Below are 17,202 nucleotides of genomic sequence, written 5' to 3'. Positions count from 1 at the left end.
TGACAATGAATCAGTGCAATTTCCAGTACGATATATTGTCCTCTTTAATAGTCCTAACAAAGTAAACTTTTAAATGATATAATCTTGAGCAGCTTAAGAGTTCAAGTTGAATTAATTTCCCCAGAAAGAACCCTAGGAAATTCGAAACTCAATTAAAACAAAAGAATTTAAGAGGGGGGGGAGCATTTAAAATTTTTCCTGGGTAATAGTCTATTGCTTTACCAATTTTTCAGGTTGTTGTTTTTTTTTTTAATTAGATGAAAACCAAAATCCTGCCCTCACTTTATATTAAAGTCAATAATGGTTCTAGCATCTCCCGTAATTTGGTTTCCTTCAAAAGCCTATTTAGTGTACTATCTCCTAGCTAGGCTGGCCATGTCTCCCAGGCTTTATACAAGTAGGACGAGAGCGGGATGGATAAAAATGTTCATTTTAACTTCTTCGTTAATGATTTTTATGAGCAAAATTAAATGTCCCCTTTGTGTGCCTGAGTGACAAGGTTTAACAGGAGGGCAAAATGAGTATCAGCTGCACATCCATTGATATACCATTGACTAACACATGTATTATAAAACCTGAGGTTCCTTTTCTCCCACAATATTGCCTTAAGCAAAGATCAGTTAATAGGTAGGCTTTTAAAAAATAATTAAACAGATGACTGGTTCACTTCCCTGTGACGAAAAAAAACATCTGAGGAAAACAGTCTCTACCTGGAAGACTTCAGTTAAAATAAACAAGTCACTTATTATTGTTTGGAGAGCTGTCTCAGGAATGCTTTTGTCCTGCTTGGCAAACAGTAACAACATTCAGAAGCTAAAATGCACATCAGTAATGTACTTAGGGAATAACTTATGGCTCGAATGTTCATAGGGTGGCAAGATTCCTATCCGGTGGACTGCGCCAGAAGCAATTGCCTATCGTAAATTCACATCAGCAAGTGATGTATGGAGCTACGGGATCGTTATGTGGGAAGTGATGTCGTATGGAGAGAGACCCTATTGGGATATGTCCAATCAAGACGTGAGTCTTTATGTTCTGAAATATATGCCTTTGCATTGGGAATCAGGAACTTTTGCATTAGTGTATGATGGAGTATGCATTGAGCTTGAAATGGTACATTAAACTCAATAGTCTTAATATAAATGTTTCTAGTAAATGCAGTTAAACCTTATGGTGGTAGATTTCAAGGACCCAAATTATAGGGCCTCAATGTTATAGTGTGGGAGACAGATTAGATAGGTTGATAGATTTAGGGGGATGCATAGAGTAGTGACATGAAACAATATTCTAACTTGGATAACTTTCAGATTTATACTAAAACAAAATTAAACTTTGAATTTTAAGAAAAGGTGAGGATATGTAAAAAACATACATTTCACATGTGATAAAATTGATGTGAAAGGTTTATTGGAAGAAAACTAGTGAATATTTTAAAGCTGACAGAGTTGTAATTAGAGATTGCCCCTTGAGGACTCTAAAATAAAGCTTCACTAAGTGACCCCTTGTAAATTATGCACATCCCTGTAAATGTACCATCTGGACTACTTCGTAAGGGAGCATCCACAAGGCCCGCAATTTCAAAAACGCATTCAATAATGACACTAATAAGATTCCAGAGTAATAGAATTTAATTACAAACATCTCCAGTGAGAAAGAAAAAAACCCCAAAAAACAAAAAGCCTAGACTAGTGGGTCTTCCTAGAACACTTATTAGCTAATTCAGGTAAGGTTTTAGTTAATTCTGGGAGGGTTGGAAATCAGACTACAATAAAACGAACTCTCTTTGAACTTTCAAAATTTATGTAGATATATAGATATGTAGATATGTTATTATTATGTAGATATCTATATATCTATATATATAGAGAGAGAGTGAGAACAGAATTTTAGCTAGAGTATTTACAAATGCATGGCATATTCAATTTATCAATAAAAATTAAATTTCGGAAAAGCCGTGTTTTAAAATATTCTCTGTGATGTGGACTGCTACCCGACCAGGTGCCATGTCCTGAATGTCACATGGGAACTTGCAAAGCTTGACAATTCAGTGAGGAACCAGGCGTACCTAAGAAACGGGCTGCTTGTTGCCTTATGAATAAAAGGCTGCTCAGAGCAATAGGGAAGCTAATGAACTCCATGTCTGGTGGAGCAAAAACAATTCTCTAACCAGATTAAGAGGAATGGTTATGTTGACACTGGATTATCTGTAAACTGAAAAGGAAAGTTTGTAGCAGATAAGAGGAAAGGCAGCAGCTAGAGTATCTGGTAGATAATTACAAACTAGAAAAGACTATAGATGTGAATGGTGTGGAAACAGTTGTCTGATGGATGTTGTGCAATCACCTTTGAGTCCTTTCCTTGGGGCAACATTTAGTTTGGGGTTAGAGACCTTCAGAGGGACAAAGACAACCTAAATGAGCAAGTGATGTGTGTATTTACTTATTTAATTACTTGATACGTAAACTTCATTTCAGTTGAGAATCATGGCCATAACAGCAGATTATCCAAAGATTTTGTTAGTTTCCCTGATCTCAATATTTTTAGACCTATAGTTTTGATAGTTTTTATTTTATATTCAAATCATTTTGGTTGTTTTAAAGTTTCAGTTGTCTGGCTTTACCCATAAAAAAAGCATCAGAAGCCCTTTCTCTCCCACAGATAATATTGACCTAGCCTTCATGTGTGATTGTTTTGCTGGTAGATTCTGTGCAGAACAGGAATCAATAGAATATGTAACCGGAGAATTTCTTTCATGAGTACAATTCATTTGGTATATGGTGAAAGACTCAAAGTAACTATTGAAATATGTCAAACTTGTCAAGACTTATTTTGGTTTTAATCCTCTGCGCCCCCCCCCAAAAAAAAACATTCAGCAGTAAACTGAGAAAATAGGCTTTGTTAAACCACAAGCTGTCTTCCAAGGCGGCAGTGGATAGGGAGCTAGTGAAAAAGTAGTAAGCAGTCTAAGGGTTTACAACCAATTGTGTTACCCCGGCATTAGCACAATGTTGCTTGCATTGTTATCCATTCAGTATAAAATGTTTTCTTCAAGTCTAGAGTCAACACCATGCACCTGGAAAGATAAAAGAAAGTGAAGGGATCAAGCTGTCCTGGTGTGGTCCCCAGAACCAAGTAGAATAATGCTCACTAAGGTAGCCTACAGAAGTCTACTTTAAAGGGAGAAGTAAATAAATTATACAATAGGATGTTGGCAAAAATGCATGGGGAGAAAAAGGATCAGAGGGCTTAATAAATCACAGGATGGTTGTTAAACGTTAAAATGATGCGCTGGTGAGAAAGGCAAGGAGTCATACTGGTACACAGACACAGGACCCAACTGAACTGACCACTTTGTGTTGAAGGCTAATTGTTCAGCAGTAAAAAAGCCTACCTTGGAATGAATCCACTGTGGTCACTAGTATGGCTACAGCCACCGGTGGCTTTGCTGGCAGCTATTGCTTTGATAGCGGAGAAAAGACTGATTTAAAATAAATGAAACCTGAATAAATCCCCAAACAAGCAAAAGCACCCCCAGAATCTCATAGGATACCCATAAACAAGGTTTATGAGTAGCCAAGAAATTATGAAGTAATTCTCCTCTTTAAATTTGGCATGAGTCATGCCGTATTGCAATTACTGGGATTTATGCCATGAAGAAGGGGGGTTTAGAGAAAAGCTAATAATAAAAATACTGTAATACCTGTGAAGACAGATTAGAAAAATTAGAGTTAGAAGGAAGATGGTTGAATGATTTATTTATGTCTTATTAGGCAGAGAGACTGCTCTGGGTAGTAAGACAATTTTCGTCTACCATTGTTAACTTTTTTCTTTAGATGCGTCAGGGTCCCCTTTAAAATATAAATGCCCTAAAAGAAGATTACACATTTTTTTGCTATCGCTTTTTTTTTAATTTATTAACACCTTCAACAAGGTCAAATGACAGCCAACTGAGATGAAAGAAGAGAGGCACAGTTGCTATACTGGTGTCCTGTCTCCCCAAAGTAGCAACAATGACTGGGCGTCTAGAAAGATTGCACAGTGTGTGCTGTCTCAGAGGTGGGCAGTGTCTTCTGGAGTGGGAGGTCTGAAAGGGGGTCTCTGGTGTTGACTCAACAGCTGTCTGAGCGAGAAGACACAGCCTTGAAGGGATGCAACGGGACTTCCATTCTGGTGGCAACCATTGCTGCTTCCGAAGGGGCGTCTCGGACAAGTTAGGGTGTCTTTTTACTAGGAGTTTTCAGCATATTTTGGGCAGTAGGACGGAGAGGGTCATTGTCTTTGATTTCTGAGGGTCAGGTCAACACCACGGTGTTGATCTGATTGGGGTATAATCACTGGAACATTGATTCATCTTCACTCCAGAGTTTCGAGTTGGCATGGCTGCCACTTGAGAACACCTCATAACAACAGCTGGCTTGCCTGCCCTGGTGCCAATGCTACTCAGGTGCGGCTTGGCTTCTGTGGAGGCCCTGGAGGTGTTCCCACGCTGGCAGCTTAATGTCCAGGGACCTTGCCCATCCGGAGGGCGAACTGCTAACAACAGCTTGCCTGGCAGCTTACCATGCTCGGTTTCCTTCCACAGGTGATTAAAGCCATCGAGGAAGGCTATCGGCTGCCCCCTCCGATGGACTGCCCCATTGCACTCCACCAGCTGATGCTGGACTGCTGGCAGAAGGAGAGGAGCGACAGGCCGAAATTTGGACAGATTGTCAATATGTTGGACAAACTCATCCGTAACCCCAGCAGCTTGAAGAGGACAGGAACGGAGGGCTCCAGGTGAGTCGCACTGGCTAGTGGGGATGTAAGAAAGAGTCCACTGGGGAGGGCGGGGAAGCGCCGGCTCACGTGAGTCCCTGCGCTGCGGTCAGAGTCGCTTCCCAACTCTCTGCAGCCTGGCTGGTCCTGTTCTCAGTCAGTGGGGGTATTTATGGTAGTTCACTTCACCATTCTGAGGAGCCACATACGCCTGTCAGGCCTCAAGGAGTAGTAAGAAACACAACTATATAAAAAGCAACAACGAAATAACTAAAGTACTTGTTTTATGATGCTGGACCTGGACATTTTGGAAGAGAGATGAAATGCTATATTTTGAAAAAGAAAAAGAACATTGGGTTTGTAAAAAAAAAAGGTAAGGATGAGAGGACAGTTCTTTATGCACTGCAATTTTATGTGGACTTAGGAAGTGTTACATGTCGTGAGAGATGCGGGAGGGTTCAGTTCTGACCGTTTCTCTTTTCTGAGTCTTTCAAGAGTAGCAGGAAACAAGAGCAAGATAGGACCTGATCAAGTGACTAAGCATGCAGAAGAACATTTGAGAGTTTGAAAAACTAACGTGGTTGAACCACCTGTGAAAGGGAGTTATTTCACCGGGAAGAGCAAGACGCAGTGTCTCAGGCCAGAAGGAAGATACAAGACCCAGCGTGCTCTCTAGCCCAGTAGGGACTTTTCTTCATGGAAGCTGAGCTTTCCTGGCTTCAGGTTCAGGGTTTAGATACCAGCTGCATTGTAGAAAGTGTAGACCCTCCTTATCAGTTAAATGATTTAAGAGGACGGGTGCCCTAAGACCCGGTGATTCAGGCCTGCGTGAGGTGAGGCGTCCACGCATCTCTAAATCTGCACTTCTCAAAGGCGTCTCTCCTTTCATCATGACCCTGAGTTAGAAACAGGAGGCCATTTACCCATGATGTGCATGGCCTTCAGCCTTGGCTGGCAATATAATGTTCTCCTCCAGTTTTCCTCCTGAAAACTGAGCTTAAAGAGTGCAGACAAGACAAGAAGGACCGCACTTCTTATAATATAATGCACGAGGAAGAGGATTGAAGGCAAACAGCCGAGTACCTTCTGTTCCCCTTTAGCCTTTCAGATCCCAGGGCCCTGGTGATGTACACGGAGCATAATGTCACGCTCTTCTGCAATAACATTGGGTTGAATTCGCATCTTACTCCCTCCTTTTGGTAGCTATGTGAACTTAAAAAATAAATAAATAAGTAATAACATGTTGGGGCTAGTTTTTGTTCTTCTGTTCACTGAGAAGGTGACCATAGATGACTCTAAAGCTGGGTTACCACATAGGGGACTTCTTCTAATCCAGCATAAACCTCCAGCTTTTATGTCTTCAGCTCTGGATCCATGTATTACATGCGAGAGTCATAAGGCCAGAGCTTGGAGCTTCTCCTGAGGGCAAAAACTCTTCAGCTACCAGTATTCCATAATGTGTGCTGAGCACCAAAGTACAGGGGAAAATGAGTATTGGATACACTTTTCTCAAGGCTAAATTTTCTTCCACTGATGATACTCAAATAGCTTTGATGATTATCACCGCTTGCTGATAATGGGGTGTAGTATAACACGGTATGTAATGGAGCACAAAAATAGGCGAATGTCATGGTGTTCTAGACCAAGCTTGAGAATATCCCTTTGAGTTGACTGATATGGAGTGGAGGATATCTTCATCCTAAGGTCATTTTGACCGTCTCAGGTACCTAGAGTTTACATGTTGCCTAATTAATGTTCTTGGCTTAAAGTTAGAAGTCAATGCAAACTGCCCTCTTTGTTTAATAATTAATATTTGGATTCGTAAGCATTCAACATTAGTGTCTCAAATTCTATTGCTAATATCTGTTATTGACTCAAAATTGGGGGAAGAATTGATCTTGATTATTCTTGCCATAAAAATCTGCAGAATTTTACTTAAAAAATTGTATATAATTAAAATGTGGATATAAAAGAAAGGTCACAAGACAAGCTATTATTTGAGCATAAAACTAATTGATAGAAGAAGTCTCTTTTAAAACTTATATAAAAACAATGCAATCAAAATAACAGGTTAAAAATAGAAATAAGAAAATTGAATTGAATTAATTCTATGTAGAAAATGAATCAAGGCATTCTATTGATTCAATTTTGTTTTTAGAAAAACTTTTTTGGTTGAAAATTTAGTAAAGTTGATATACTTCTGATTTAAATGTTTAAATGTTTGTGTTCCAGCAACAGAGTCTCAGGATGAAAGTCATGTCAAAACGTTAAGATAAAACATATTTCATAATTTCTAGAGAAAAGGGAACTTTAAGAAACTATAACTTAAGTAACAGTGTTGCTATACAGGTAATTATAGTCAGGGTTGTATAAAATACCTTGTGAAGGTCTACCCTGTGATTATTAGGTATTTTGATGATAAAGATGACTATGAGTCTGTTACTAAATACTTTCCATTTGTAGATGATTTATTATATATCAATATCATGAAGAATGGCAGAATTCCTGCCTTGAAACATATTCACTCTCCACAATGACCTAATATAAAACACCTGGCCGGAAAAATGCGTAAACTAATAAATAAGTTAATAAAACGTGCTTAGATTTTGTTGAAATGATTATTTAGGAGCCCCAGCAAGGGAATACAGAAGCACATTCCACAGTCTAAACAGTGATCAAAGTGGCCATTCTTCCTTCCAGGTTTGGCACGCGTGCTGGTCAGGCCTGGGTTGATTAAAGCAGATTAACTCCCTGCTGTCCCAAGTTTGTTCCAATGCGCTGAGACTGCCTGCAAACCTAGCTGGAAGCACTCTAGACTTGGTCTCTTGCTGCTTTCTCTGCTTCCATCAAGTCTGGCAGGTTGAAGTTCACAGTGTTCCTCACTCATACTTCGCCGGGGTTTCCATAGTTGCTGAACTAAAGTCTGTAATATTCAGCGCTGGCAGGAACTGGACTCTTTCTCCAAAGACAGCGTCCGTTTCCAGCCACAAGGGCTCTCCCACTCTTTCCCCCAGGCCAGGATGTTAAAAGACCTGCTATGATCTCTTAAGGCGCTAAGAGCGTCACATGACACAAACGTGGGACATGAAATGAAGAACAAACAGGGTGGGCGGTTGATACCTGCTTTAGAAACCTTGTGAAATTGGGGGCGGAAAATCCCATGATGACGTCTGGCGATGGTTACTCCATCTCAAGCCTGCCCTGGGTGTTTCAGTTCTCCTTGTCCGTCGCAGGCGGTCTGACTTCTGCGTCTTGCTGTCTCACTGATAGCTCTGTCCACGCTTTCTCGTTTCATTCCCAGACCCAATACGGCCTTGTTGGATCCAAGCTCCCCTGAGTTCTCTGCCGTGGTATCGGTGGGTGATTGGCTCCAGGCCATTAAAATGGACCGGTATAAGGATAATTTCACGGCTGCTGGTTATACCACACTAGAAGCTGTAGTGCACATGAACCAGGAGTAAGTACTCAGCGATGTAACACGAAAGGGTAAATCTAGATTTAATCGTATTTGTCTTTCTTTGCTTGGAGCTGTATCATCATCCTCCCCATTACAAAAAAATTAACAAAACCGGAATGCCTTTCATTTCGACCCAGTAGAATTTTCCACAGCCTCCATAAAGCACCTGCATTGTTGCATTCAGTTGTTGAATGAAGCATTTTAATACACCTGCCTTGTTGTGCTGTACGCACTGTGGCTGAATCCAATGTGTGTTTGCATGCAGCCTAGAAAAGCGATGCTCAGCCCTGGTGATGTCACTCTCCCTCCTTTCTCTCCCCTCCGCACAGCGACCTGGCCCGGATCGGCGTCACCGCTGTCACACACCAGAATAAGATCTTGAGCAGCGTCCAGGCGATGAGAACCCAGATGCAGCAGATCCATGGCCGAATGGTTCCTGTCTGAGCCAGGACTGAATAAACTCGAAACTCTTGAAAATTAGTTTACCTCATCCATGCACTTTAATTGAAGAACTGCACTTTTTTTACTTCGTCTTCGCCCTCTGAAATTAAAAAAAAATAAAAAAATACAATAAAAAAAAAATCTCTCTGCAGTGTTGCTTGGTGTACATACAGATTGCCGGAAACCCGGGGCTGACGGGGCTGACCAACGCCAATGGAATTCAACCTGGAACAAACTGTTTCTCAGAAAGGAGTACTCGATCCCTCGCCGGTTTGTAAAATACACGGACCTGTACAAACAGGACCCCGCGGCCGGGTGCTGACGCTGCGTGTGCTGCCAGACCGCTGCGCCTCTCTGAGACAGCCCGATCCTCTCTCCACCCACACCCACCCACCCTGTTTGGAATTACAACCGTGGCGTTTTGTGTGCCGGATCCACTACAGTCCTCCTCCTTCCGCCGGAACGAAGGCCCTGCCCAGGAACAGTTTTGCAGGATGCACTCATAGTTTCTAAGGCTTGGTTCACACCGGGGGAAAGATGCCGTGGCGGAAGCCGGGCGGCTCATCTGCGTTGCTTCTTCAACGGTCAGGCCACTTGGGTGGACTGTGATGACATGTGGGATGAAAAACAAAAACAAAAGGTGAATTAAAAAAATAAAATAAAATAAAACCCAAGCATTATATATATACCCCCTCAGCGGACAAATGAGGTCTGTTTCTTTGGGCCCTAAGGCTGTGCCATATAAAGTCTTAGTTTGGGACTCGACACGCTTACTGGAACTTCCTTACGGATAGTGGACTGTGACAATCTTGAATAGGGAACTTTCACACTTCCCTTCTTTAAAGAAGCAAACGCAAATCTCCAAGGTAAGGCAAAAATAAAAAAATAAAAAAAAACACACAACAAACAAACAGTAATGAATCTTTCTCCAATAAAATCTTTTTTTTTTTTCCTTGAAAACTTTAACTTATTTGAATCACTGAGCAGTAAATTTTATTTTCACATTTCACAGGTAGCTTAGGGTTCTTTCAATATTTCAGTCCTCTCTTAACAGTGGGAGAGAAGACCAAAACCAATATGGAGTCCCCACTGTTCTTCCAGGGGGAAGTGAAGGAAGAGTCATGTTTAATCAGGTTCAAGAAGATGCACCCCTACTGGCCGTGCTTTCTCTAACAGGGCTCCCCTGGCCCTTCCGTGTCTGTCTTCACGACACAAATGTTCCGAGCATCTTCTGGTAGGAACTTCGAGCCTTGTTGGGTGATGTATATGCCCCATTCTTTGGAGAGCTTGCCTCCGTTGAGAATCTTTTCCATTTAGGCTTATTTATCTTATTTTACATCCTGCTTTTAGTAGCTCTTGTACCAAACAGGGTGAGCCAGGGAGGCTTAACCTAGGTGTCCATGGTGAGACTTGGAACGTACCTTCATTTCCGCATTATAAGAAAGCAACCTCCTTTTTAGAAAAAGTGTTTTTCATCTAGAAAACCCATTAACCTTGTGATGCTTTCTATTTTAATCCTGGAATTTTCTTGAGACATAAAATAAATGGCTATGTTCATCCTTAGAAGCCAACAGGCTAACTTTCGACTAGACAAATTTTAACTTTTTCTAACTTCCATTTTTATCACTTTTAAACAATAGCTTCGCTGATTTGAATGACTTTGCCCCCAACCTTGGTTTTTATCCTGAAAGCTATTTCTTATAGAGCAAAGAATGTTAAATTTGATGCTGTCAAATCATGACAGTTTAGTAAAAACCTTTTGCAACATTAGTTATAAAAGCTTTTCTGTTCAGAAGAAATGTGAAATCTGTTTTTAAACTGCTGCAACAATTTTTTGTTTTATCACCATGTTTGCTGAAGTCTGGGAGCTCTGGATATTCGTGTTAAGTGTGACAAATACAGATTTTTGTCTGTTTGTTTTTTATAAAAAAAGTTTATATTTTTTTTCTTTCAGCAAACCTGTGGAGTATTTTCCATTCAATCTTTTCAGACTAATTCAAATAAGATAGCACTATGGCATTCATTACCTTTTAAGTAAAAAGAAAATGTTACCTTGCATATATTGAATAATTAAAAGTTTTGTTTCTTAAATTTAACAACTGTAGACTTGAAGTATTTTTATAAATATTGAACATATTCAAAACTGAACGTTTTATTTGATGTTTTATTTTTCCATTGGTTTGAGAGAGAGAGAGAGAAAGAGGCATCAGCTAGTTGTTCCACTCAGTTGTTCTGTCCAGATGCACACTCATTGGTCACTACTGGTATGTGCCTTGACTGGGGATCCAACCTGTGACCTCAGCACCCCAGGAGAACATTACCCACTGAGCCACCCAACCAGGGCCAAAAGGGAACATTTTAAAGGAGACAGTGTCAATTGTAATCTATTCTCTGCTGGTGTCATTTTGTTACTTCTTGGTAGGTATCTCTTTAAATGAAATAATCAGGGAAGAATTGAAGAAAGGTGGACTATAAAACCTTCATTCAAAGGTTGCCTTTTGAGTCTTAATTGGAATAATGCAGGAGTTACAGTGCAGGCTAATGGGAAAGCCAAACAAGAACATTCCAAGCGTCTAAAATTATACCCAGTAACAGTAAGAGCGTTACCGCCACTTCCATGAAGTTACACACTTTAGAAAGAGCAATGTGAGAACAATAGCCACCTTGCATTGTTTCCCGGGGCGCGGAGCCAGACTCTGGCATCCAGTCCACTCTGGATTCCAAAGCCAGCTGAGATGTTGACACTGGGAAACTCATTCCACGTTTCCTTACCACTCAGTTTCTCTGCCTGTTTGTTAGAGATAATGATACTTGAATAATGACTCCTTTCCTAACACACAGTATTGTAAGTGTGTATGAAGTACTCTTATGTGGGACATGCTGAACTACACATAAGAGAGGTGTACTGTTCTTCGATGGATTCCCAAGTGTTATTCACCCATCTTTCACCTGTAAATCCAGATGTTTTATTGCAACATGCCAGAGGGAGGTGATGTGTAGGTCAGCGGTAGGGAGCCATGCAGATGAGGAGCTTCACTTTCTATGGATTTATGAGTGTATGGGCGTAAATGTACATCTATACAAAAAGTGGTCGACCTATCAAATTACTCCCATATGATTTAGGCTTGAAATTCATGAAATTTTTTATTTTATAATGAAAAGAGTGAAATGCATAAGTAAGACTTGGTTGCAGGGAAAGAAACTGGATGTTAATGACACTTTGATGTCTTCATGATTGACTCAAAGGAACAATGCTTTGCTTATTTAGTCATAATGAAAGTCACATTTTTTACCAATGATCCCACATAGACCACAAGCTTTATCTGGTCTCTGTTCCAGCAATTCCCCAAGATAAAGGAGTTGCCTGAATTCAGAGGAGGAGAGGTTTATTTTTCTTCACTCTGAGTCTGGCATTGAGTAGACATAAGCCTTCACATTCCCACACTTCTCACTTCAAACATCCGATCCTTTTCACATACACAATGTCCCCAAATAGCTCACTTAATACTACAAATATATTTATATAATCTATATTTATATCTAGGTGTTGGGAAGGAGGGGTCGGGAAAACGATAGGAGGTGCATGTGTTTTTTGAAATGACTCCTTCTTCTGGAAGAATGGCATTTTTTAGTAGCAAAAGATCATCACCCTCAGAATGCGTGCATATCCACGTGGTGCTGCTGGTACCGCCTCCGAGACTTAAGCCCATGTTCATGCTCTCCTTTTCTTTCACATAAATACATGCCTGCCTGACGGAAGCCTTGTATATTCCAGTTTCAAAATTACAGTTGATAGACTTATTCCCAGAGAAGAAACAAGGGGAAAAATAGATTCAACCCTTTTTCTTTCTTTTTTCCATAACTGTCAAAATGAATGGTCTTGACAAGCCGCTCCTTAAAGACCTTGGTAGTTACACCATTACCCACCTTTGTAAGTTTTCATTTGTTGGCCCTGGCTGGCTGGCTCAGCAGTAGAGTATCGGCCAAGAGTGTGGAAGTCCTGGGTTCTTTTCCAGTCAGGGCACACAGGAGAAGTGCCCATCTGCTTCTCAACCCCTCCCCCTCCCCTTCTCTTTCTTTCTCTCTCTCTCTTCCCCTCCTGCAGCCAAAGCTTGAATGAGCAAGTTCGCCCCAGGGGGCACTGAGTATGGCTCCCTGGCCTCGCTTCAGGCACCAGAATAGCTCTGTTCCTGAGCAACAGAGCAACAGCCCCAGATGGGCAGAGCTTCACCCCTTAGGGGGCTTGCTGGGTGGATCCAGTCGGGGTGCATGCAGGAGTCTGTCTCTCTGCCTCCCTGCCTCTCACTTGATAAGAAAAAAAATGTTTTAATTGGTTAAAACCCTCGCTCGGGTTTAGACTCCAATGGGGCATCTGTGGAAGGTTCATTCTTGTGGGCTCGAGCCCCCAAGACCACACTCACTGCTGCGCCAAACCTTTCCCTGTGCCCATGGCCCCAGCACCTTCTTTCTGCCTGCTCTGTGCAGATTGTATGGATCTTTTACTAATTAGAAAACCTCATTCACTAGAAGTCACTTTCTTAAAAAAAAAAAAAAACATCCGATACTTTTAGTCTCTAGTTGGTCTTTTTTTCAGTTGTATTCAGTTGTATTGTTGACTACTGGTGGGATGGGATGTTTCCAAATACATATGTTCCCAAGATACACAGGTTCCACTTTGGAAACAGTGGCTGTTAGTATCCAGGCTCTTGCATTAGGACTATTTGCATTTCACATCCTTTCACCAATTCTAAGCCCTTCTCACCTTGCCCAACTGAAACATAGCAAGTCAGCACTTTTATTTCATAGAGAGGCTGTTCGCGCACGGCTATGGACCTGGACTGTGTGGGATTCTAATCCTAGCTCCCCGCTTCGGCATTTAAGCCCACGAGCAGGCAGCAGAGCCTGGCTAGGCTTCAATGTGTTCATCCAGGTAACAGGAGTAAGAAGAGCACCTTCCTCAGAGTAGTTATAATTAGACTGAGAATGCACATGATATTTTGGTCGTTAGAGTTGAAATTTTCAGAGGAGCACAGAAGAATTCACGATTTTCCTCCCGGACCTCTTCTCACTGAGCCCTACCAACGTCCCTGTACCTCTCATCTTTCTTGCAATATTGGTTGACAACTGGCTGGCAACATTGATCGCTGCTGCTTTGTCTCAAGTCTTGTTCTTTTCTCCGCAGGGAGTAGATTCTGCTATCTTGGCCTCACAGCCCTTCCTGTTGATTACAAAGCCCACAGAAGAAACCAGAACACACCCTCCTCGGTTCCTTCTGAGTTTCTTCTGCTTCTTCTGTGCCAGTTCTGGAGCAAAGACACTGATGAAGCAGCGCCCAAGCCCTGAAGAGAACAAACGTATGACTTTCTAATCCCCTTGCCGGTGAAAGAAACAGCAAACATTCAAGGTCGCACTGAGGAACGCTCCGTCTCGAAGCACCAGCTCTGCAGAACCCTTGTTCCCAAACTCCTTGTGGTTTTATTTATATGTGTTTCCATATCTCATTGCTGTATGTCACTGCTGCATCGGTGTGGCAGCAAGTGACCAAAGGCTACAGGTTTTACTATGGACACCAGGTCAGGTGCCACCACACAGAACAAAGCCAGTTCCCATGAGCTGCCTATGATATGCATTGCTGAAGTAACATTTTACCCAGGGTGTGCCATTGCAGTGATATAAATATATTTTTTTTCCTTGACTAAATATGAGCTGACTATCTGTTTTGATGTGTGTACATAGGTGAGAGTGTGTGTACGTGTGTGTGTGCGTGCGTGTGTGCGTGCGTGCGTGTGTATAACCTCATGCTCAGAACTGCCTGTGAATGTTGTGGAATGCTACACCCGGAAACTTCTGGTTTTCCACCAGTGCCGAGAGGAAGAGCCACATGAGATAGTGGGCCCACTGGAGACCACGCCCATCCCTTCCGAATGACACCCCGGAAATGTTAAGTGTCCTGTATTTATAATGTATTTTGTAGCTGCCACACTAACCTTAATGAGTAATTCTACAGCTTTGGGCAGAAGTGTTCTCACCTTCGTGGTGGCATAATCATAGAATATAAACCCATTCAAGTGACAATCCATCAGCAGAGTCACGAATTCTGATTGAACTCCTCATCCGAATCACCAGTTCCCTGATGGAGAGAGAGAGAGAAGGGGATGGGATCTGTCTGGTAACCCCAAATGGAATACAAGTAGCCTTCGTTTTCCTGCATAAGTGGACTTGATGAATGCGAACAAATATATGCAATTCATATACTTTTGGAGATGAACGTAGACACGTGTGTCAGCCTTGAGATGATGTGTTCTGGATTAATACTTTGTCTCCCAATGTCACAGAAAAATACATGCCAGTGACTCTTGAGGTTAGTATAGTTGGGATTAAATGGCCTCAAGCAATTTCAGGTTCCCAATTACATGGAAAGTTCTACAGTGATCAGTAAAGAGCTAACTCCTATGGCCCACAAAAATGCATCAGCCTTCTCGAATCTGAGGTCCGCTGTGTGAAGATGCTGTTTTGATATGACATGTATACCAAACTCCAGCCAACATACTGCCGTGTTTCATAATCTGAGTGGCTGCCTTGCTTATTCCAGGCTCCGGTTGCAGAAACTGGCCATTTATATAAGCTATAACATCAAATCAGGGAAAACCGGGAAACAAAAAATTCTGAACCCTCTGTTGTTGAATAAGTAAAGAAAATCATCAATAACTATTTATTGCATTCTGACAGGGTGTATGGCATTGTATTCTCATAACTATGCCAGAGTGACAAAGTTAATTCACCCCTATTTGGGGACTTTAATATATTTTTAAAGGGATGTGCCTATGCATTGATGCCTGAAAAATATGTATAAAGAAATGAGGTTGAATCTGAGCAGCTCACCTTTCCCCAGAGGTCAGAGCAGGAGGCCAGCGGTAGGGGCTGAGTCTAGCCCCAGGAGTAAGTGCTGGCCCAGTGAGCTCAGATCCACCATTAGGGAGCATTACGCTGACCCCCTGCTCCAAATCAAGTAGCTTCACTACGTGTTCACTGGCCCCAAATTATTTTTAACGATATTATAAATATAATGTTCTGGTGTGTTTTAAAGAGTTACTTCAAAGAACGGTTGTGCTCACTACACTGCTGGTGTGTGTGTTTTGAGACCTCTTGTATTCAATCTGTGAAGGATATGTGTATTAATCCATACACACTTAATAGCCTCAATATTCGTCTGAAGACACTTAAATTCTGACCAGTAAAGGAAAGTTCTAGAAGCAATATTTTCACTTATTTAACATTCTCCAAACAACATCGAGCATTGATCCACACTGAAGAGTGTATTTATTTTTTTTATCACTCCAAGTATGTTGGAATATGCAAGGACTGTGGTTAAAATTAGAATGTATAAGGCATATTATAATTTAGTTCATACTGAAAAGGAAATTAACACAACATTGCTTGGTTCATACATGTTCCGAAATTCGAGCAATCTCTTAAGTTAGGCATAGATTTTCTATTTTGTTTTAATTTGTCAAGGTATTTTTCTTCCCTTCATAAAACTTAGGTACACATAACTTATGTCATTTATTTATGGTCTTTTATACCTAGTTTGTAAAATTGTAAAATAGCAAACTAAATGCGAAGAGTTTGCATTTGAAACAATAAAGTAGTTGCCATATTCAAACCTGGAATCTAGTTGTCTCTTCAATAATTTTTGCCATAGATGTGGTTCTAAATTAATTAGTTGTTGGTTGTCATTTTGTTCAAACACAGAATCTTAATCTAATTAAACATCCTTTATTGAGAAGAAAACATCTCTGACTTCTAAAGGGTCCTTGCCCTTGAGAACAACACAATAGCAAATCTGACTTAGATTCTGTGAGGTCCTCTGTCCCATTGTAATAAGACTAAACTTGGGTTGGAATCAAGCTCAACCTCTTACTGATCACGTAGTCTAGAATGACAATTACCGTGCCAAGGGCTTCTATAACAACTAAATATGTTTAGGCGTTAGCACAGTATCTGACATCTAGCCAGAATTCGACAAGCGGTTGCTCTTCTCAGGAGCCTGTTTGATGTTACAGGAGGTCTTTTCTAATAGCCCCAGTTCTGTTACTATCTTTGCTATTGGCCCCAGTGAGCAGCTCTTTACCTTTACCTTGGGCTTTTCTCCTGGATCCTTGGATTCTTGAGGGCACCCTGGCACTCCAAGGGATCCAACAGAATCCCTAAAACATGATGCAAATGTTTCATGATTATACGTGTATGTGTGTTTTGATGAGGAGAAAGATAATAAATTTGATTAAATTTTATATTGGTCTTGGATATGAAAATATTAAGGGTCACAGTTTTCAGGATGAATGTTCTTCTCAGGAATGCTCTCCTTATTAACCTATCAATTGATTAAGCTCCTGTTAGTTGACAAGGAGGCCCGAGACTTACATATTCACTGGCTTTCTTAAGGGCAGCTGGCATTAGAGAGCAGGTCCGTGCTGTTCAGTGTTACTAACAAGGCCTTGAAATGAAAAAAATCTGGATACGTCTGGTTATTTCCTACTTAAACACTTCTC

The 17,202-nt window shown here is 41.1% G+C and overlaps 1 protein-coding gene across 2 annotated transcripts in view; it reads left to right on the top strand.

The window, feature by feature from the left end:
- Positions 1 to 16,301, top strand: part of EPHA4 (EPH receptor A4) — a 145,702-nt gene extending 129,401 nt beyond the window's left edge. The window contains exons 14-17 of one of the 2 annotated variants that reach the window (XM_066345025.1): positions 871 to 1,020; positions 4,583 to 4,776; positions 8,057 to 8,212; positions 8,542 to 8,794. In XM_066345025.1, coding sequence (XP_066201122.1) covers positions 871 to 1,020; positions 4,583 to 4,776; positions 8,057 to 8,212; positions 8,542 to 8,656 — 615 coding nt within the window. In that variant the 3' untranslated portion in view covers positions 8,657 to 8,794. Of the gene's footprint in view, positions 1 to 870; positions 1,021 to 4,582; positions 4,777 to 8,056; positions 8,213 to 8,541; positions 8,795 to 13,835 lie in introns of those variants that run through there. The other variant, XM_066345026.1, reaches the window with a different exon arrangement.
- The last annotated feature ends 901 nt before the right edge of the window (positions 16,302 to 17,202 follow it).

The sequence above is a fragment of the Saccopteryx leptura genome, chromosome 7, assembly GCF_036850995.1.
Source record: "Saccopteryx leptura isolate mSacLep1 chromosome 7, mSacLep1_pri_phased_curated, whole genome shotgun sequence".
In the NCBI taxonomy this organism is placed as follows: Eukaryota; Metazoa; Chordata; class Mammalia; order Chiroptera; family Emballonuridae; genus Saccopteryx; species Saccopteryx leptura.
Note: the sequence above shows the minus strand (reverse complement) of the source record. Positions and strands in the feature narration are given on the sequence as shown.